Below are 22,326 nucleotides of genomic sequence, written 5' to 3'. Positions count from 1 at the left end.
AACCTCTGGATAACAGTGACTCTAAGTCATCCCCAGCATGAATCATAATCACAATCTTAAATCAAAGAAGTTAATACTGAAAATAATCTTTGTCAAACTAATGTTAAGTAAGCAGTGTCKGAGAGATATTTTAAGACAGGCCTTGAATGTGATGTAGAAACCAGACCTGTATTCTTCATTGGATAATAATAAATTATGATCTTTTCATTYGCACTTTCAAAAACTACTTTGTAAYAAAAGTTCATTTAGAGGATAATCCCTTTACACAACTCAGTAATTCAGCTGCAAGAATTTAGGTTTCTCCTACCATATCACTGAACCAAGGATCTAACTTTCAAACAATTTTCAATATCTCCTTAAAAATCCCAAATGGGAAATAGACCAGAATACCAAGGTTTGGTATTTGGAGGCCATAATCTATTATCTCTGAACCTCACTGTAACGATTATACACCTTAAAATGATAGTTTTTCTAAACTGTATCTACTAAGCCTCTTTGTCAAAACTTCAAATTTGTAGTTCCAAAACCCCCCAAATTAACTTTGACACAAATTGATTATTGTTTTCAACAATCTTCAGCAAGAAGCTTTTATAAACATGCACTACATTTGGAGGCTGCAAGAAAACAAGAATTTTAAATTAATTTTTCAGGTAGACGCATATGTCATTGAAAATTAAATAAGAAAAATGAGAAGTTAATTAAGCTGKTTTTTCCTCATTTAACAGGCTACTTACAAAGGACTGCCAGAAGGAACACTGAGTCAAATTGAACCAGTAAAGCAAAACATTTCTAGCAAAGCTAAATTAATTTCCTTTTTCTTGGGTATAATTAGAACACATGATGTATAAAGAACTAATATCAAACAGAATAAGCAAACTGAACAGTAAGAACAATATACTTCTGATTAAACAGTCTCCTTCTAACAAGATTATGAAGTTCTCAGTCAATGGTTGTAACCAAAATTGATCAAAAATAGGTTTCCATTATTCAGCTATCCTTGGAGTTATAAGGCAGAGACAAGTGTACTAGAACTATTTTTGGTTTGTAGTAAAACCATTAAGCACTAATTGCCATGGAGAAAGCTTTGAAAAACCTCAAACTGTGAAATTAACAGTTTGCAGGAAACAAGTACAAACACCTGAAGAGAAACTGCATATTCTTTCATGCTTCTATGAAGTAGGCATAAAAGCATTAAATTCAAATGTAAGAAGGAAAGAGTTGAAAAACACCTACCATAAATGTGAAGATCTTCCTCCATTTACTACCTGATAGAGATTCTCCAGTAACTTTTCATCCCAGTAGAGGTCACAAAACTTCTCACAAATTCTATCAGAGAACATACCAAACTTAAATTCCTTTAAGTTTAAAATGAAGTTACCTTGTTTAAAATAAAAAGAACAGAAACAAACAAAAGAGGGAGAAAAAAAATTAATAACAATATCCTTATAAATCAATGAAAATAACATACAGAAGAAAATGCACATACCCATATCARAAACCTCAGCTCCATTCTCTAAATAACCATCAAATGCAAACTCCTCTTGTATAAGATGAATCACTTCCTGTAGTAAAGTGTCACTTGCTCTGTTCTGATGAGCCAGGACTTTATCATCAAAGAAATTACAATTGTCTTTATTCACTGAAGCACATGGTGTATGCTCTTGCTCATTGAAAAAACTGCCTATGCTGGTAGCACACTCAGTTTCTTGGCAGTTGGTTTGAATAACTGGGCTACTTTTACCAAACTGGTTCTGTGCATTAGTAGTGTCATGCTTTTGCACATTGCAAAGGGAGGCATCATYTTCTGTTTGCATGCTCATTTTGTAGCCTGCAAGAGCACTTGAAAGTAACACTGGCAAACTGTAAGAGCAATCATAAGCAATTCTTGAGCGAAGAGGCTTATTTGGTATTTGCTCTGATACAGCCAAATGTACTGGTACAAATGTCAGAACTCTTCTCTCCGAGTTCTGTTTGAGAATGATGTTATTTATGTGAAGAAAATTAGGAGAYGTAGGAGAAGCTAAGGAGCTGGAARGATCTTCGGGTAAAATGCTTTTCTCTTGSAGAATATGTGAGGAATCAGATGGTGATGGTAGCGTTACTGTAGAAGTAAATTTATTGCCTGAGTTTTGTTCTTCTGAAGACAACTGGAATGAGTGGCTTGGAACTTGTAAATCACACTCAGGTGTTTCAGGTACAGTTTCAACAACATCAGTATCCTCAATACCATAGCTTTTAGAATCTTCTMTACATCTTGATTTGTTGTGGTCCATATTCTTTTCTTTTCTTGTCTCTTTCTTGAATTGCTCAGGTGTGTGAACCTCTCTGGAAAAAAACAAAGATTTTTTTCAGGAAAACTRAATTAGATTTAACACTGAAGTTTAAGCTTTAACTTATTCTTCTTTAGGATATACTAACTTTGTTATATTTGCATCTCGTTGCAGAATAATAGGCTTGAAGTGAGTTGCAGGAGAGGTGAATGCAACAGGTAATGTAGCTTTCTCACAATTCACTGAAATCTGGCATGGTACTGGTCCTTTAACTGCTACAAGTTTACTTTCACTGGTAAAAGGCACAAATCCTAAAAACAAAAACACAGTAAGATRATCAACATGGAAAATAAAAATGCAAGGCAAGCAACAATCAATTTAGACAGAAAACATTAGAGTATTGCACTGAGAAAATCTTATTTGAAGAATTGAACTAGAGAACTATAAACCAGAGTAAACATGTCAGAACCTGGATGCTTACCTAGACTTGASTCTGAAGGGTCCATTTCACGTTTCTCATTTTTAAATTCAAAAGCGACATGATCTTGAGACAAGACTTCTTCCTCAACAGCCTAACAACAAACATTGRAGCCCAAATTGATGTTACTAACATTTTATTTTTTCAAAATCTGCTCAGTACATTATTTAAAAAAACCCTATCCTCATACATAGGTAGATTATTGCAAAGCAATAACCTAGTCACGCGAAGGTGAGAAATTAAAAAAATTACATACAGAAGTGTAAGGACTGGTAGAACTGTTTAGAAATCTTTAAAACTTGGTGTTTCATATCAGARCCTTAAGGTAATCAAAGTTTTGAACAAACTCAGTTCCATGGATTGACTGAATCCTGAGTAYATTRTATACACACATTTGAAACTAACAGAACCCAACAATTACATAGTCATTTCTTCTGAGGGGTGGTAAATAAAAAGAGAGACTATGAAACTAGTCACTTATTCTTCACAGATTGTGGAGTCAGAGCATCACAATCTGTGGCAAGATTATTCCAACAGAAAGAACTAGGAAAAGGCAATCTTACAGTCTACTTGAAAATACATGAAAAAAAACCTACCAAACCAACCAAAAAGCCACAACAACAAAACCAAACCCACAATCTAGCTACACTTGCAAGGGAACAACTCTTACTGGAATGCTTTTACAGAATTACTTGAAAAAAACATACAGAATTAAAGAAAGGTGGCACTCTTACCTTAAAAATGGGTTTACCCAATAATGTCAAAATATTTTTGCTGTTTATACCTTGTTCAAGTAAATAATGGTTGCAGGTCTAAAAAAAAAGTAATTTTCAGTCAGTAAATAATTTTTCAGTCAAGTGAGGTATTCTTGGACAAGGACAAAGTCAAAATAAGTAGTCAATTAGAAGTAATCTAAGTTTAGGAAGTCTTGTGAACCTTGTACAAATCCAAGTACCTTGACAATTTCAATATAAATTAAAAACACACCCCTCTGTGTCCCTAAGGAGGTAACTTTAAAAACAAAACCCAAAGTGATTGGTTAAGATTTAATTAGATATCAGTCTATTACAAGCATTAAATTATTATTTTGCTTTTAAAATCACTAAAATGAGACCTTAGACACAACTACATCTAGTCACCTTAATTGCAGCAGTTACAGAAGGTCTTTCTTCAGGGTTTTTCCTTGCCATGTCCAGAAGTAGTTTTTTTAATTTTCTTGGCAATACTAGCTTGTGACTTGGTGGAACACTGTATTTTGCAGCCATCCACAGAACTGCAGCAACACCATAAACACAGACCTATTGGTATAACATAAGAGACAGGAAAGATTTTAACAGACTAAAAARGCCTCCACTTCAAAAACAATTCTAGTAAATTATCCGAAAACTCCCCCCATTCCCTGCCAAAAAAAGGAAAAAAAAAATTACTAGAGCTTTCAAAGTAGATTGYATTTGGCTTTTGAGGGTGCTGATGAAAATCCCAGCACCTTTCAAAATCTATTTGTTATGCATTCAGGGCCAATAACAGCAGCTATTTTTCTTCTGTTGGAGCAACAGACATTAATTGTCTTATTCTTCACCTAGGGAAGTTATTCAGGAAAATCGTTTTTTAGAACTATTTTGAAGAATTCCTTTCCATGTAAAAATATTGCTGCAAGCTTTAGAGTTGTACCATAAAACCTGGCCAGATGCAATTTACTTAAAAAAGGTCATGATAATTCAGCAAGTAAGTGGCACACAGTAATTGCAAGCAAGCCAGCACAAGTCATATTTTATAGAGAAGATTACACCTGTCAGAAGAATGAGGCACTGCATATTTATTTTAGCAATTATTGTGCTACCTGCAGCTAGACCAATTGAAGTTGCCCCAATGAGGGACCTTGAAAAGGACTTGGTCTTTACCAAGCTTTTTTGTTTCATTTGAAGAATGACCATTTTCAGAGTCAGATTTAGTCCACTTAAGGCTTAATTTTCATATGTGAGCATGTATTATGAATGCAATTTTAACAATTTTTAAGTACCATACTTTACATTGYCTCTGAAAGACATTAAAAAGGCTCAACAGACAGAATCCAAGCACAGTAGTAAATAATGTGGGCTCACAAAACAATGTTTTCTGGCATTCTTTTGAGCAAAGTGAACACCAATGAACAAAGCATAACAAGGAAGTTCACTATAAACAAAATAATCTGTGAACCATTTCAACTATGGGAAAAAAGATACTAAACACAAGTACAAAAATACCTGAAACAGGAGAAAGTGGCTCAATYAAAAGAAAAATAATTTTCTTCCCCTTGGGCTCAGAATTTCAAATTACCCTGAATTTATTTATTYAGGAAAACCTTGCCATCTAATCCATCATATCCTTCAAAGAAAGTTTCTTTTACTGTTATTGTGACTGGCACTACACAATCTTCATTCCCATACCAAAATTTGAACTGAATGTCCAAAACAAGAAAATGATACAATTGTCACCTTGAAAAAGGTGAAAAACATCAGCTTATTCTATACATAATGTTGTAGAAAAACAAGGAAACAGATTACTTCAGATATTCTAAAGAAAATGAACAGAGCATACAGACTTTAGGATTATTAACTTCTATTGGCTGATGAAACCTCTGACAGTATTATAAATATACAGAAATACAATACAGTATTATATTTCAGGGTTAGTTTAAAATTCTGAAGCCTTTGAAAAACCAGTACGTTGGGTCAAAGCAGATTAAGAAAAAGYGATTTTAAGGAAGATATACAAACATTTTCTAGTTATAAATAGCTTTACAGAAAACTGAATGTTTTTGGTAGATTTTTATGAACTTTTATTTTCTGATTCATGATTATTATGTCTAATTCCAAAGAAATCATGTGACACGAGGTACATATTACCTAACCTCTTTTCTTGTTACATAATAGAAAAGTACTGTAAATTCTGTTCCACTAACTTTTAAGATCACTGTGGTACAGTTTGAAATTCAAAAGTAGTTGCAGTGGAGACATGTTCACCTGCTATTTGACATTTTTATTATCTTTGTTCCAAAAGCTCCTTATGGCTTTTATCTATAGCAAAAAGCTCTGAAAAACTATATTGGAAAAAGACATAATTCATAATGTTCCCATAGTAAAAACATACTGATAATAATATTTTTTATCCAGTCTTCTAAATGCGAATGTTTGGGCTTTTGCCCAGACAGTCTAAAGTACTGATCTTACTGTGACCTTCAGAATGTGAAAACATGACTTCTAACAAACTGAAAATAATTAAGTCTCATGGAAAACYATTGAATAACAGATTTTTGGCAGCTACTCCAAGAATTCTGGAAGGCAAAATTATAGAAGCAACTAATTTTATGAGAGATCAAGATATTAAAAAAATCCCTACAGATAACCAAGAAACATTAGGAGAAAAGAGAAATAGTAACACAATCTTAGAAAAGTTTAGCTTTCTTCTTAACTAGCAGAGATAAAGCTGTCCTTTGATAAAATACAAACCAACCTACATAACCTACCACATTACCTTTTCAGTATCCACATCCTCTTCTTCAATTTCAGGAGCTAAATAAAATACATCACAAGAKTCTAAATGAGAAAAGAAATCAGAAACAAAAGGTAAGATGTTTGCTTTCTTCTCCAGTTCTCCTGCAAAGAAATAAAATCTGAGCATGCAATGTCTTACTTTACCTTCAGCTTTTGGAGCAGCAAAGAGAATCTCTCCATGGTAGTCAATCAGCACAGAGTCCAAACACAAGACCACTGCAAAAAAAAATCACAAAAGGGCAAGGCACAATAAGTATCTGTTCTTGTAACTATTTGGCATTAATAAAAATAAATAATTTTTWAAAAGAATTTGCAGCGTCACAAATTACCCTATGATAAATGATGCTTTAAATAACACATGCTAGAACAGACACCAGCCAATAAAGACASAATAGCTGTGTAATTACTCAAAGCAATTTCTGCAGAACAAAGACAAGAAACTGGAAGTTTATCCTCTTTATACCCAGCACTAAAAAGGAAAGTCAAGAGAGAAATAGAACAAAAAGAAAGAAATGTAACAGGTAGATATACTCTAGTCCTCTCACAAGGCAGCAATAAAAGACAGTCAATTTGTCTTAAGCATTTAAGTTTCTCTTCCCTCCTTCAACCCCACAAAAATACAGGATCATCATCTGGAGAAAGCTGAGACACACATGGCCAGATCCAAAACTTCTCCAGGTGCAACAGGATTTGCAGACCACAAATTATTTTTCACAAATAAATACAATCACATCTTCTCAGTGAAGAAATGTTACATAGGTCAGTATTTGCAAGGCCATGAAATTTTCCATTGCTAACAAGGACTATAAATAGTTCATATATAGTCCTATATTTAAATACTAGGAATAAAACTATTTAAATAATCTGAGGTCTTCAGGAACTTAACATTAAAGTAATGAAGTCATGTTATGCAAATCTGGTGTTGAAAACCTTGTGACAACACTGTATCCACCTGTTTGCTAACCTCAAAGCACACTTGAATTTAACATGTTTCAATATATTAAACGAACGGGACACTAATGTAGTCCTCTATTTCTAGACTACCATCAAATGCACTGTTTTCTWATTAAAATCTAAGTACTGGAAGCATAATTTCTTAAATTTAATAAGAGATTAAAACATTAAATGCATTAATTATGAAATAAAATATTAAARATGTCTAAGAGAAACCTAAATATTAATTTATTAACAAATAATTAATTGAACAGGACTAAGAGGCAAAAAATAAAGTAAGGAAAAAATGCAATAATACCTTTGCTYTTCTTGGTTACCTGTACAAAACACATCTAAAATTAAATTTTCCCCTGTGCTTAACATAAATAAGGGCTTCTCTACTACCTTCAATAATATTTTAGCTGGACCTGAAGTAGATGTGTTGAAAAGCAAAGCTTTCCCCAAGGAGGACCTTTGCTGGTTATTTCTGCAGAAGCAGCTTCATGCTCACTTGTCTTTGTTTGTCAGCAGTTAATGCCTCTGGCCCTGCTCACACAAACCAGATCTCAGCTTGTTCAGTACAATGTAAAAATTCACACCTGGGCTCCCTGAATCGCCCATGAGCAACATGTAAGCAACRTCCTCTGATAAGAGGAAAGGAATTAAGCAAAGTCCCAGTGGAGGTTACAAACAACTCCTGTAGCAGAGTTAAATKAAAAAATACGTGAACAGAAGGCTAGCTTTGGGGTATGTTTTCTTAGCCAGATAACTCCTGCTTAGGATAATGAAAAAAGTGTAATCAAGGAAGGATTTGGAGGAAAAGACTATCTATATGAATAAATAAAAAGTAAGTCAGCTTCATATATTTAACTATGATTCATCAGCTACCAGTCTTACTCAACCATTGTCAAGACAAAGGATATTTTAACAATATATATTCAAAAAACCTATCAGCTTCACCCTTAGCATTAATCAAAAGGAATGTCGAGAGAACTTCATATGCGTAGGCACTGAAATAGTAACTCACTATAAACCTTTACAACAATGCACAGCTCCCCTCAGAACAGGCAGAGAATGCTCTTGCAGAAACATTCTAAATCTCAAACCAATATCCAACTTCAGGTAGCTTTATTTGTCAAATATGGAATTTTGGAAGTAAGGTGTTTTCCATTTTGTGGTTTGTATCATTATGTTTACTTCTACAGGCTACATAAGGTTCAGATAACAACTCAGTTGTCAGATGACAACTTTTAATATTTTTAGGACATGCATTTGGATGCATGTGAGTGCAGTAACACAAGCCGGCTAAACATATTACATTAGAATCTGAGCCATTATGTGCAGTTATCTGAAACCTGTAGAAACATTAGGAACATGCTATGAGGCTGAAATAATCCTTCTATTGCAAGGTATATTAAATACTTAGCTTWATGGGCAACAATTCTTAAAGTGCTCAGAATCTTTGTTTATGGCTTATTTCCTTTTAAGCAGTTTTATATYATAAAAGATAAAATAACTAAAGCTGAAATCCAAAAAGATGCAGTACATTTTCTGAACATTACTATCYAGTCAATTATATTCACTTATGGGCTTCAAATCTGTATTCTCAAAAGCAAGGGTTTTTTTTTTTTTAAATCAAGAAAAAGAAAGGAAGGGTGACAGTGGTGCAAACCTCGGCTCTTATTTATCAGAACTGCTATAGGTTTATCATTGGTATAAGCTAAACCATCATTCATAAAGTCMATGGAAATTTAGGATGGTCTCCTGAGTCACACACAACATAGTCCAATTTTGTCAAAGARCAGTTCCCCCTTCCTCTCTCAGAAGTTTACTTCTGATAATTCCTCTGTAAACTGAAGCATAGGGGATGTGGAAGCAGTAACACCATGACAAGATCCTGGGTGCTTTAAAATGACAAAGCTCTGCATTGTAGAAAATATGTCAGGAATCATTTGTCACAAAGAAATCCAGGCAAAAGAGTAAGCTTTTTGTTTACATATATCTATCTATCTATCTATCTATCTAAAACTTATTTCCTCCTGCTTGATACAAGTCTCAATGGTTTCCCTTAAAAGTTACAGTACAGACTTGCCACCCCCAAAGGTCTAAAATTTTTTCTCTGCTTGAAGTTAAAGATTGATTTCTGCTGCAAAAGCCATCAAAACTCAGAATAAGGGGAAAAAAAGACATTCATCTATATATGGAAAAAACCTCCAAATCAAATTTTATCACAATTTATGAGAGTCAAAACAGAAATATTTCTTATTTTCTGCATGCAAAATGAAAGTCACGATCCTTTCAATCAACAGAATAAAGGAAACATTAACACAGTGAACATAAATAGCAAGGCAAAATATTTTATGATAATTAAGACTATACCTGGATAATCTATGCAAGTCTGCAGAGTACATAAACACTCATGACATAATGCCCAGAGTTCATAGTCTTTCAGAGGCCTACCATACCAGGACAACAGGAGTTTTAGAGAGATCCACTGAAAAAAAGAGTGAGGATGCAGGTTATAAAAATTATCACGAATTAAAAACATGCACTGATGCAACAAAAAGTAAATCTTAATATAAAACATACTCAAAAAGTAAMAAGAAAATACATTTATTGCACTTGCTAGTAATGAATTATTACTACTTATTAAAAAATATGACATAAATGAATCAGTTGTTTCTTAATTGCTTCAGGACGAGTGAGCTATCTGAAAGCTCTTTCWTACCATTTTAAGACTCTTAGAATGTCCACTATGTAATGGATCTATTTTATGATGAAACATAATTACATAATTACAGGGACAACACCTAGACTGAAAAACATAAAAATTTCAAATGATTGCCATAAACAAAACAGTCCCACATTCAAATCCTGATTTACTCTGACAGTTGCTTTACATGTCTTACCTTAAAGATTTCATCAACAGCTCTTGTTCTTCTGTGAAAGATGTTCACAATATTGACAGAAGTAATGACAGATTTATTTGAAGTCCAAGCACATTATTTTGTTTTTAATCACTGGCTGTTCAATTTGTAGTAATAGCATTTCTTTTTCTGACTATCAATTTAGCTTTTGATACCTGGCATAATACCTTAACGTGACAAAGATACTACTCCATGGAAATTAACTGTTCTTCAGAAACATGCTTTATATTTTGTGATTTTTTATTTTTGGGGGGTGGTGTGTGTTTATGTGAATCTAGGAACTTGAGATTTACAGTAGWGCACAGACATCTTCCTGATCAAACTGTGCTAATGGAAAAGCTTATCTCTAGTAGTGGCTCTTGACATCAGCTGCACTTTATGATCTCTGTTCATCTACCAAAGGAATACTAAAAAATTCACTGTAGACAGAAACCTCTCAGTTAGAGCAACCCAAGGAACTCTTTCAAACAAGAGCACAGCACATTTTCTCTTGCATATGCAGTCCTGAGAGAGTGAGCTTCAGGCCATGTTGGGGAAAAGAATTACCAGAAGTAATTCAGGATTAACTCTGGAAAAAAACCAAACACCACATCCTCAAAAAACCCCAAACAAACAAAAACCAATCAAATAAAAAAATCAACCAAACCAACCCAAAAAACCCAAACACAAAACTGAAGCACAGGAGACACACAAAAACCCTTCTGAATGGTTTTGTTGCTTTTACAGACACCTTTATATCCCAATCAGTATTTGTAAAATGCACACAGAYGAAGGATCTCTCCCACACACACAATGGCAGTACATCATTAAGKTTGACAAATCAGCCTCTGCACTGTCATTTACTAAAGTCAATTTTTCATTATCTTGTCTATGAAACACCCTTTACTGAGATGCTCTTTGGATTTTATCACGAAATATGCACTGAGGAGACTACTGCATTGGCTTTCATAAAGTTCAACAGAAATAGTTTCAGTGCAATCTATGGAGAAAAGAAGGACATTAATTTCTGTAGCTGAAACTTTGTTGATAATTTTAACTGAAGACCTTCTCAAAGAACACAATACTTTAGGCCCGTATTGTTTAAATACTCTTTGAAGGTGAACCAGATAAACTACATTTTTAAAACAAAATATGTTAGGAAACATACCTTTTGATTTACTGAAAATGTTTCATATTCTGCCTACCTCTAACAGATAAAAAAAGAACTCAGTGCTTTTATTCTTCTATCCTGCATTGTGGCACATTGTAAAAATTAGTAACTTCAGCATAGACAGATTTGAAGCCAGGTGATAAGATTCAGTTCCATTCTCSCATTTTGCTATCACCAGCACCCTGGAGTGCAAAATTCTTTCATCCATGTGTTCCTTTACTATATCTAGAAAAGTAAACTCTTGAACTGTCTGATAAAAAGCCATCAATCACACAGCAGGAAGGAAAAGGACAGAAAGCCAAAAGAATGAATTAGTCTAGRGAGCACATAAGATACAGCTTCACACTGTTGATAAATTGCTATCCCTGAGCAGCACTGTTTCCCTCTCCAGAGCACCCTGGTTCTCATGGGCCTCAAGTGCCTTTGCTCACAGACACTTTACAAAGAAAGGAGCAGTCAAATCTTCAAATTAACCCCGCACAGCTGACCTGAGTGAGGAGAAATTATAAGAGAAATTACAGGAGAAATTTCAGAGACTGACCAAAATACCAAGAAGGCCTTGGGATTTGAGAATTTTCTTCTAATAAGTACACACTAATGCCACATGTTTCCCTGTAAGAGAATCCCTCCTCTTAATGTCTCTAGAAGCTCTAAAAGCTGCAATGAAGAAAGATGGACTTCCTTTACTGCATATACAAATCACCTTTCACTTCAGGAGAAAGTGATGAATGGCTAGCCAGGGAAAAAGAATCCCTCAGTAAACTGGAGACTGAAGTTTGTTGTACAGCAGAAAGCTGCAAAGTATTTCTCATCACCTCTGGGATACCCAAGCCCTTTAGATTAAGAAAGAAATGACAGAAAGAAATTTAGGCATGGCAGGAAAGTAGAAATAAATCCTAAGAGCAGCAGCAAAAGTTTATGATAAAAAAGAAGTGTCAATGACAGATTAGAAAATAGAGGATGAAGAGGCACCAGAAAAACCTGTCTTGRAAGAAAAAAGTATGTAGGGAAAGCAAATCTTAGCAGCAAAAAGAATCACTGCTATCCACAGGATGGCCTAATCAAACTTAATCAGGAAAAAAAAAAAAAGGATTCAGTTTGGTTACAGATTGTTGAATTTATTTAAATTGTTTCTCATTGTTTCTCTGGCAATCATTCTAAAGAAATAAGAAACTTCAAATGTAATATTAGTTGGTATTTGTATGCTGGTTGGTCTTCTGTCATGCTAATAACTACCTACACTGCTATTGTCTCTAACTATAATTCCCATCTCTCCTCATCGTGATCATATAAAAGATTAATTTTATTCCTGAGAATAGAAATAAATACTTGAGAAGGTAATTCTTCTAGTGTTCTAGCTATTCCAAATTCTCACCTTCCTACCCCAGAAAGAGAAATGTGGAAGACATCAAATAAAAATGAGGGTTCAGACCTACTGGGGACTTGTGCTTCTGACACCTTGCAGAAGTTAYCCCATGTAGTCAAGGTACATGACAAGACATGTTTCATCCCACATTTGCATTTGTGGTGAAAAATGCAGCAGTCTTGTTTGAACAGTTTTCAAAGGAAAAAGAATACCCTTCTCAACCTACGGTTATGAGGTAACAAATAAAGTTATTAATGCAATGCCCAYGGTATCTCAGCTTTAAGATATTTTAACGCAATGCACCTTCTAACCCCACTGAACCTTGGCTTAATAAACATTTAAGCATGAAACTCCTTATTCAGGCATGCCTCATGTTTGGCTGTTTTGTTTTTAAATGCAATTCTCTGATGGCTATTACTATTTCATAAAACAAAACAAAAATCCACTCAATCACCAAGAAAAAAAAATAAATGAAGTATTGGAAAATATACGATTAAAAGGTTTCAGTCAAACCATCTGTAGCATGCATTGTTTCTTATCTACCTATTCACATAKTGTAGCAAACTCAAGACAACTATTCAGCATTTACATGTCCACTTCATTTAAACCATTAATATTAAYATTGATTTAAAACATTTATTAATATATTATCACCAGTGAAACTGCACCAAAGAGGAAACAAAATTATAATCTAATGTTTCTTTCCAATTTTCATGTTCTACCAGTCCTTTTCATAATAGAAATTATATTTCCCAGTTTTTAAAGTAAGAAATTTTGCAGCATAGAAATTTTGTCAGAAAATATTAAAAAACCAAATGAGCCATTATTRCCTATAGCTATATCCTCGTGCCATTTTGGTTTATGCTTTTTAAACCTTACTTGCTGGAAAAGTGATGGATTTTTTGCAGTGCTGCAAAGATCATTTAACAGATCTACTTAATTGTTGGTAACAGAATTGTAAACCCAACTTTTAGTAAAGCATTCACACTGTGCAAACATACTCTTCCCTGTGAACATAATGCTGGCATGTTTTAAATAGCCAAAGCAAGATTTTCATCATTCTTTTCTTAGCAAGTATTATTCTGGGAATTGACAACTTTTCTTTCCTTCAAGTGTTATTTCCCCAGTGTTAAAGTGTCAGCCTCTAGCTACATGGCTTTTCACTTCTCTCATGCTTGACAGGGTATGAATGACCAACAGAAAATAAACTTGCACATGCCAGGTTCCCATTAACCCTTCCCAAGTAAAGGCCATAGCATTTAAATCACAGAGAAACATTTAAAAGTATTAGAGATGAGACACACCTGATTGGAATGAAACTGGTTAGAGAAATAAAAGATCCCCACTCAAACTTGAAGTGAAAAATATTTATTTAGGGCATGCAAAACTATAAAAATTACTAGGAAAATCCTCACAAGATACATTGCAGTAGCCAGACAAAAGCAAGCAAGTATTTTTAGTAATGCTTACTAGCAGTAAAGCACACAACAATAAGAAGCAATGCTCGAATATTAGAAAAATATTGTCCACTGGAGAAGTACTGACAGGCAAGAAATCTGTCTGTTCTCCAGAGTAGACAAGGTTGATCTTCAACCGGATGGGGCTGGAATTGCACCTTCTCTAAACAACACAAAATATTGAAAGGAATGTTAGAGATACTATTCTAAAAGMTCTATTTGCTGCAATCATGCCAATCTGTTATAGAAAACTGGGGGAAAGAGCAGCACAGCAAGTCTTCTGAGGTGTTTTCTATTTACCTCACAAGATAGACTTCACATTACCTGGGGCTTCACACTTCTTGTGCTTTTGCAGCAAATGAACAAACTGAGACTCAGGTTTTCTTAAAAAAGTACTTGGTAAAATTTTGGACACTGGGAACTTGAGAGAAAAGTATCAGTTGCACTCTTGTCATGTAAGGGATAGCACAGCACAGCTTTTTTTTTTCCAGTAGTCAGAAGGTAAAACAGAGGCAAAACCTGCTATGTTTTGGAAGCCTGAGGAATAAATTCTTTTTTTCAAAAGAAAAAAAGAAGCTGAAAGCATTAACCCACTTCATTTCTCCAAAAAGACTTGTAATAAAGTCGGCTATACAGTTCAACTACTACTAACAATGAATGAGCTTCCTTCAAGGCTAGAAATTCAGCATTTCAGGAAGCGATTTCAGAAACCAGGGCGTTGTTAATATATTTAAAGGTTTTCTTTTATCCCTGAAGCAGTTAAATAATCAAAGAAGACTTTATTATGTCTGGTTTTTTTTTTGTTTTGGACCAGCCAGCAAGGTTTTTTCTAAACAGCACATTTTTATGTGGTAGAACTTGAACATTTACTGGAATAATTTACAAAAAAAGAGAATATAGAGCATGAGCCTATCAAACATTTTTTCTAYTGAAAAGACAACTATAAACCTCTGATATCACAATGAATCACCACCCTGCTGTCTTCATTTCAGATCCTGTGTATTACAACACTGCTTATTAGGGTACCTGGAATAAGAGTTACCTTTTCTAATTCACTGTGGTTGTCCTGTGAGATCAGTGGGAGCAGGATAACGTCTGTTAATAAGAGCCTACTTGTTTGCAAGAATGAAATTCTGTTCAGGCTGAAAGAACACTTTATTTAAATTGATGATGAAATATTTGAAGAAAAAGACTTCAGAAAAATGGAAGAATAACCTGAAAATGTATTTTGGTTTACTTTTCTGTGTATCAATCTCAAGTGCTGCTGCACAACAAGCAAATGAGGTTCACTAAAACTTTTAAATTCATGCAAGAATTTTGGAAAACTGTAATTCTGTAGAAGATTATTTTCTTGAAACTACCTTCATGTACCCAGACTTAAACTTTTGCCCTCGTAATCCAGTAAGAACAGAATATAGGTCTTATTTCAACATTTTTTTCCTCCTTAAGAAAGAGCCCCTATCACTACACTCATATTCGTAGATGGTGGCAGAAAAAAATTTTTTAAAAAAGGATGTGTATACGATAAATGGATCATTTCTCAGTGTCTGAAGAATGCTCTTGCAGGGTTTAAAAACTAAATAAAGGATTCAATATGCATACAATGAATAAACCCCTTGGAGGGCAAAACCATTCCACTTGGTACTTATCCATATTTACTATCTGCCGAACTATGAATTTAATAAGCATGCCTATTGAGGGAGAAAAGACAGGAAAGGGAAAAAAAGTTAGGACAGATTCTTCAATTTGCACTAGTTTTTGAGCTATGATGAAGCAAAGGCTCTTTACACACTTGACAATTCTAGGTTAGTGCTCCRGTGGAGGTGTTAAGGCAAGGCAAAAAGAGGGATGACAGAGACTGAATGTAACCCTAAGTGCCACTGCATGGGTGGCTGGAAGATGGGCTGCTAGGCAAGGAGAACAAGGGTGACTTGCAGTAGACATGCAAGGAAAATCCCAGCATCTTCACCTAGGAATAATTTCTGGAATCAAAACGTATGAAGTTTGTGCTGCTCATTTTTATCCTGCCACAACAAAGCTGGACAAGCATAAACCAGCCTGCAGTTTTAGCCAGCAGCTCTCCTACCACRGGGATTGTTTACAACTCTGAATGTGGCACAAAAGAAAACCATCTAGTCAGAGACCAAACTTGTCCACCCTGAGATATGCAATTTGAGCAGAAAAGAGACCACACTACAATTATCTATCAACAAATTCTGGTAGATTCTCCCTCTCTTATGYAGCAATTTATAAATGCATGAGACAACATATCCATCATACTGTGCACATATTTAAATTCTATAGTGAAACATACATAACCAACAAGGACCGCAATTTAAGAACACAGAACAAATATAGAATATGTACAATTTCCAAAAACTTAAATGTACATGTACGATTAAAAAAAAAGTGGGCTCTATCCTCCTGAAGCTGATGGGATATTGCCATTGATTTCAATGAGGTCAGGTTTACAGTCTGGAATTCTGCAATTTTCATAAGCACCTGGGAGGTTCACTGCAAGGTAGTGTACTTTAGGCATTGACAGTAACATTAAGAGTAAAAAATATATGTATGTTTTGGTCATCTCTTACAAATGTAATCAGCTATTAAGGAATGCTGCTCTGACACACTAGCAAGTAGATTCTATTTGTAAAAAAAAATAAAAAATTAAAATGGAAGTTGATTTCACAATAGCATAAATTTCACTGTAGYGCTTTACTTTTTAATTAAAGAGGAGAAAAGGATCACCATGTTTCCAATATTAACTCTTAAAGTGTGCAGACTAGCAAAATCCAATTTTCTGGGATGCTAAAGGGGACAAGGGGGGAAGAAATCACACAGTACTTAAGTCATCTCATCTCCACATAAGTGACTACAGCAACTATATAATGAAGACTTTATTTTTACTACCTGCTCATTACTTTTGATTTCTGAACCTCTGCCTCCACAAAGATTATCTTCATTATTGTTTGCACTCATCACACCGTTGTTTAATTCTGGCGGCCTAATTAGGTCTGATCCATATTTGCTCCCACTGGGTTTTGTTGTTAACACTGAATCCATCTTGTTAAAATGTGGTTCGTAATTTTCATTTGATCCTTGAAAAGTTTCAGAACAGTCTTCCAACACCATGTAGTTGTCTAGCATTTTTGCTCCAGCAATTGACTGATTTGGGCCTTTTAGCATCCCAGCTGGTTTTAGCACTTCCGAGGTGGCACCAGAACAGTCTTCTTTGTGACCAGATAAAGAAAAACCTATCTTCTTACCATTAATAAGGGAAACATGTTCTTCTAGATTCAGGCCAGACACCTGTGTGCATATACATGAAGCTTTTAAATGATGATCATCAACTTGCTGATTCTTTGATTCTATTTCTGGTGGACTACTGACAGCAAATGAATTAAGATTTCCCTTTGAAAAAACAACCTCATTATTATTGTCTAGAGGTAGTGACTCTTGTGTTAGGAAGTGATTTTTCATATCTAGTGGTCCACTGTTGGTTACAGAAGTAAAAAAGTTATTTGTATCTGCAAGTTCAAGTGGTAACTTTGGAAAGGTTTTCATTTTTCTCAAAGAACCTTTCTTAAAAAGGCCATCTCTCTCCAGGTCAATAACACATGATTTTATATCCAAAGCAACACTAGCAAAACTGTCACTATACACTGCATGTTTGTCCTCTTCTTTGCTCTTTTCAGTTTGAGTTGTAAGTTGAGAATGTTGAGTTTTCTCATTATCCAGATCAATTTGCATTTCCTTTAAACCACTTTCTCTCCCAGTCACCATGGTAACTACAGAAGAGTTGTTATGACAGGCAGTCGTCACATCTTCCACTGCAGACGAATCACCTGCTATGTTGTTTTTCTCATTTGAATATAATTTAGAACCCAAACTTCTCTGAGACATTCTTCCCTTCCACATGTTATCACAGACATCTAGATACAAAAACAGATGCTTATATTAAATGTGTATTCAAATCTTCTAATCTCTCCTAGTAAATCTTTATATTGCTTTTTCTGCCATTGCTGTTACAAATCTTCAGTATGTTACACAAATTCTCTATTTCTGAACAAATCACTTTGAATCATAAGGGACACTCTAAATATATTATATTAATTAAGAGTTGCATGTCCCCAGTTCCCCACCACCAATCTGCAAATATTTAATAATGATTTGTTGGAATCTAGAAAGAAACCTATAAAAGCAAAGCACACAAGCACAGTCTTTTAAAAACCATTACATATGTCAAGCAATCTAAAATTTTAGGCTAAATACATTTTGAGGTTACCTTGAGAAGCACCAAATGATTCAATTGAAAGAACTCTTCTTCCAACAGCAGATAAACTTCGACAAATATTACTTGATGAAGCAATCTTCATTTTTTCTTCACATAATGACAAAATGCTCTAGAGAAAATTAACGTTAAATACATTTAATAATGAATAGATTTGTGAATTTTGACATGAATGATGTTAACTCCCACAGTACATCTGAATTTATATGATGCTACATTGGAGGTCTTTCTTCTACAATTCTTTATGCTGCATGTTTCTATTATGTGGTTAAATTAGTTTTATAATTTCAGTTTTTACCATGGGCTATTATGAAATCATTTAATACAATTCAAGTTTTAGCCTACAGTTAGAACCTCAAGGACAACTGATAAAATTTATCTTAAATGTTATCCTTTATGAATAACATCATGGAAATGCAAAAAGCTAGAGCATTGATTACTTTTTTAAACAGCCAGTGATGAACTTGAATTCAATGACACAGGCAGGATGATGGATACTTTTATTACTGAAATTACATTGAAATTAAACCCTGAATCTTTAAAAAACTGCAAAATACAAATATCTAAAAAGCAATATTCCTAGTTAGAGAAAGCAATCATTATCAGATCACAAAAAGTAACAGCACTTCATATCTCTACTCTGTAGCCTAAACACCATTTGACGGCATTAGCACTGGTCTCACACACAATTAACTACAGATATTTACACATTTAAAAATCTGTCCCTTTGGGCAGGAAGTAGAAGAGAGCTGCCTTTCCAAATACRTCCCACTATTTCCTCAGTAACTATTCCTAGATAAAAACTGATAAAGGGAGATGCTCTCACTTGCTCATTAACCCACTCAACTACTCCTCTGCTGTTGCGCATGGAAGGAAGAAATTGGCACTGCTGGTCACATATGGGATTAAGGAAGGACAGGAAAAAGGGAGAGATATCCAATTGTGCTCAAGTCTAGCAAAATGCCTAGAAAAGTCTATGTTTTTTTCCCTCCAAATAGCTCCCCCAACTCTGTTCACCMAAGGAAGTGTCCAAAGGAAAAGGACCAGAGAGAACATGCCCACAAACTGACCTTTATGTATTACCCTAGACCAAATATTCTTGGGCAGATGTAAGAAGTCAGCAACAGCTTTCAGGGCCTACAGAGCACTTGGAGATGAGAGAGTGCTATATAATCCCTCCTCTGACTACTCAGAAGTAAATGAATAGAAATAAAATAGCTGACCAAGCAGGCTCCATGTCAGGTAAAGTCTCCTGCCGGGGCAGTCCTCAATCAGGGAGTATTTTTTTGCTTTATAAAAATGAATCTGTTACTTTTTCTGTTGCAGCACTCTTTCTGCAAAGTATTRACCATAGGTGCCATAACATTTAGAATACAGCTCAGGAAATGAAAAAGGCACAAAATGCCCCTCCAACCTGAAAAGTAGGTAGCACTATTCTGAAATAGAAGAACTGAATCTGAGGAAAGTCACTTTGCACAACTGTTATTCTCTGGCTAAATTATCAAAGTCTGGAAAAACACTGAAGTTAAACTTTCGCACATTAATGTCAAATAACTATTAGGTAACCAACATTTAGAATGTAAACTCCTTGAAAACATCAACTTGAAATATCCTACATAGCTTCAAATTCTTTCTAACAACTAAAGGTAAAATAAGAGGCTAAATGGAATAAAAAACAAAATCCAATAAAGATATCAAATCAAATAGCACTAAGTTTATATATATTTACAGAAAAACTAGTGAGTAATAATACTTTGGACATGCCAAGGAACAGAGGTTTCCTAGAGCAGGGTCCCTTCATCCCCTTCTTAAATGCAATCCAATCATCACATAAATTTCACAATATAATGTCTGCGCTCTTACTTCTAATGACACTCTCCTTCTCTGCAAACCAAATATTAAATGGGAAGAAACAGCTAATGAGAAAATTTAGATCTACCAGTGTATTCACCCAACCTTCTTAAAAATCCAAGCACTGTCCAACATCTACATCTACTTTTCAGGTTGTATCTCCACAGAGTAGGGAAAAGAATAAATTTCTGCTGCATCTGGGAAAACCTTAGCTTTCTTGCAAAACCAGAGCATACTGCATATCATGACCATCTTGATAATAATAGAGATTAATGAGATTAATAGAGATTAATGAGCAGACATACAGAAATATTAGTATCACTTTTTTTAAAACAAAAAATGATGTAGGGCTGGTTTACCTCAATATCTGGCCTATTTTCAGGATTCTCTTCTTGCATTTGTTCCAGTAGAGTGTGCAAATCTTGCCCAAATTCTGATTCTGTCTCAGGTTCTATGATATATTCTATTGCTGCTTTCAGTGTTGCACCCAAAGAATAGATGTGTGCCTGCATGAAATGTAAAAAAAAAAAAGACATTAAATATGCTACCAATTCTCTCTCCTGGCACCAAAGCTTCAAGATCATACAAGGCTACACTGTTTTTGATCTTAAGGTAACAGTGTACTGGAAAGGTGGTCTAATTTAAATGAGGAACAAAACCAGCTTCAGTCCTGCTTGGAGGGAATATACTTGCAGCTCAGTATTTTTTGTAAGATGAAACAGACCATGTTGGCAAAAGGAAGCAAAACTCTGAAGCCTGAGCAAATGGCCTACTAACAAGGTGATGAATAAAGTGACTCCTTTCTTTCATGTAAATCCCCCTTTCACCTTTCCCCTCTACCAGCTCCCCAAACACCACCACTGTCACCCCACGAGAAAAAGGGGAAAGGAAACCCAGCTATTTAATAAATTTCCTGAGCTGGCACTAAACAGGGCAATGTTTAAGGTAATCCAAAGTAACCTTAAATTTGCCTGAACTATGAAAATGAGTTTGTGATCATCCACTAGGTGAGGCATTCCCCAAGTTAATGCATCAAAATGCTTCTACTTAACTGCACAGTTGGGTTTAGGAAGAAAATTTCACTTCCTGGGAAAGGAGAGCAAGATGGGTATATGCAATMAATAAAAACAAATTCTCCATTATAAAATACCAAATGCTTATTAGAAGTGACTGCTCTCAATGAAAACACTCTCACAAGCAAGCTAAAGATTTTTCAGTCTGCTCTACGRAGAGTAACAAATAGGAAATGGCAGTAAAAAACTTCTATTCTGGTCAGCCAGAAATGAGACTGAATTGGCTGTTAGGAATTTTATCAAATAGTTAAGAGGGTTTTTTTTTCCTTAATTCCTGAAAAAAAATCCTACCAAACAAAACCACCACCACCACCACCATAAAAAGAAACAAACCCCAAAACCCCAACAAAACATGCTCCCCCCCAAAAAAAAACCTTCACACCCATTTGTTTTAAATGCACATAACTATAGGCATTTTGCATTACAGGTTAGTAATTTAATATCTGATAAATAGCACACATTTCCAGAGAGATACAAAGATACAAAAGAAAAACCAAACAAACCCAAAGTAATCTCTTCACAATTCCTAAGGAGATTCAGGAGTTAAAGATTTAATGTCACTTGTTACAAAACTATATAGACAATGCCAGCAAGAACTGTACTGCAGTGTCAGCTTCAAAAAGGATGGGAGGAAAGGGAGGAAGTCACATTAGAAAACCAGCTCTCTGGATTTGGTCCTAGAGTACATAAACTCTCAGCCCTAAGTCAGCAAATAAAACAAGAAYTGTAGGTAAACATTATGGTATGCATTACTAGGAAGGCCATCATGCAAACAATGTGCCCCTTAACGATCACAATGACAACACAAAAAAAAGATGTTTGAAGAGAGGAACAAGCACGATTTGAGGTAATAAAAGTCCTTCTTTCAGCAACATCATGGAACAAGGGAACTCATGTATTTCAGAGAAAAATGTGAACGTCATAATAATACAGTAGCTTCAAATCAAAATAACTTTTAATATTAGAGTGGTTTCCAAGACACAAAGGCATAACAAGA

At 34.7% G+C, this 22,326-nt stretch overlaps 1 protein-coding gene across 1 annotated transcript in view; it reads right to left on the bottom strand.

Moving 5' to 3' along the window:
- Nucleotides 1–22,326, bottom strand: part of KNDC1 (kinase non-catalytic C-lobe domain containing 1) — a 53,120-nt gene that overhangs the window by 13,797 nt on the left and 16,997 nt on the right. Inside the window, exons 4-15 of the mRNA XM_057380934.1 lie at nt 20,616–20,762; nt 18,400–18,517; nt 17,025–18,046; nt 9,594–9,708; nt 6,426–6,497; nt 6,262–6,323; nt 3,888–4,046; nt 3,483–3,560; nt 2,752–2,842; nt 2,419–2,581; nt 1,487–2,325; nt 1,234–1,378 (exon numbers count right to left, since the gene is read on the bottom strand). Of these exons, the coding sequence (XP_057236917.1) occupies nt 1,234–1,378; nt 1,487–2,325; nt 2,419–2,581; nt 2,752–2,842; nt 3,483–3,560; nt 3,888–4,046; nt 6,262–6,323; nt 6,426–6,497; nt 9,594–9,708; nt 17,025–18,046; nt 18,400–18,517; nt 20,616–20,762 (3,011 nt within the window). The remainder of the gene's footprint in view (nt 1–1,233; nt 1,379–1,486; nt 2,326–2,418; nt 2,582–2,751; nt 2,843–3,482; nt 3,561–3,887; nt 4,047–6,261; nt 6,324–6,425; nt 6,498–9,593; nt 9,709–17,024; nt 18,047–18,399; nt 18,518–20,615; nt 20,763–22,326) is intronic.

The sequence above is a fragment of the Malurus melanocephalus genome, unplaced genomic scaffold, assembly GCF_030028575.1.
Source record: "Malurus melanocephalus ecotype Western Australia unplaced genomic scaffold, MMel_1.1 scaffold_12, whole genome shotgun sequence".
Classification (NCBI taxonomy): domain Eukaryota; kingdom Metazoa; phylum Chordata; class Aves; order Passeriformes; family Maluridae; genus Malurus; species Malurus melanocephalus.
Note: the sequence above shows the minus strand (reverse complement) of the source record. Positions and strands in the feature narration are given on the sequence as shown.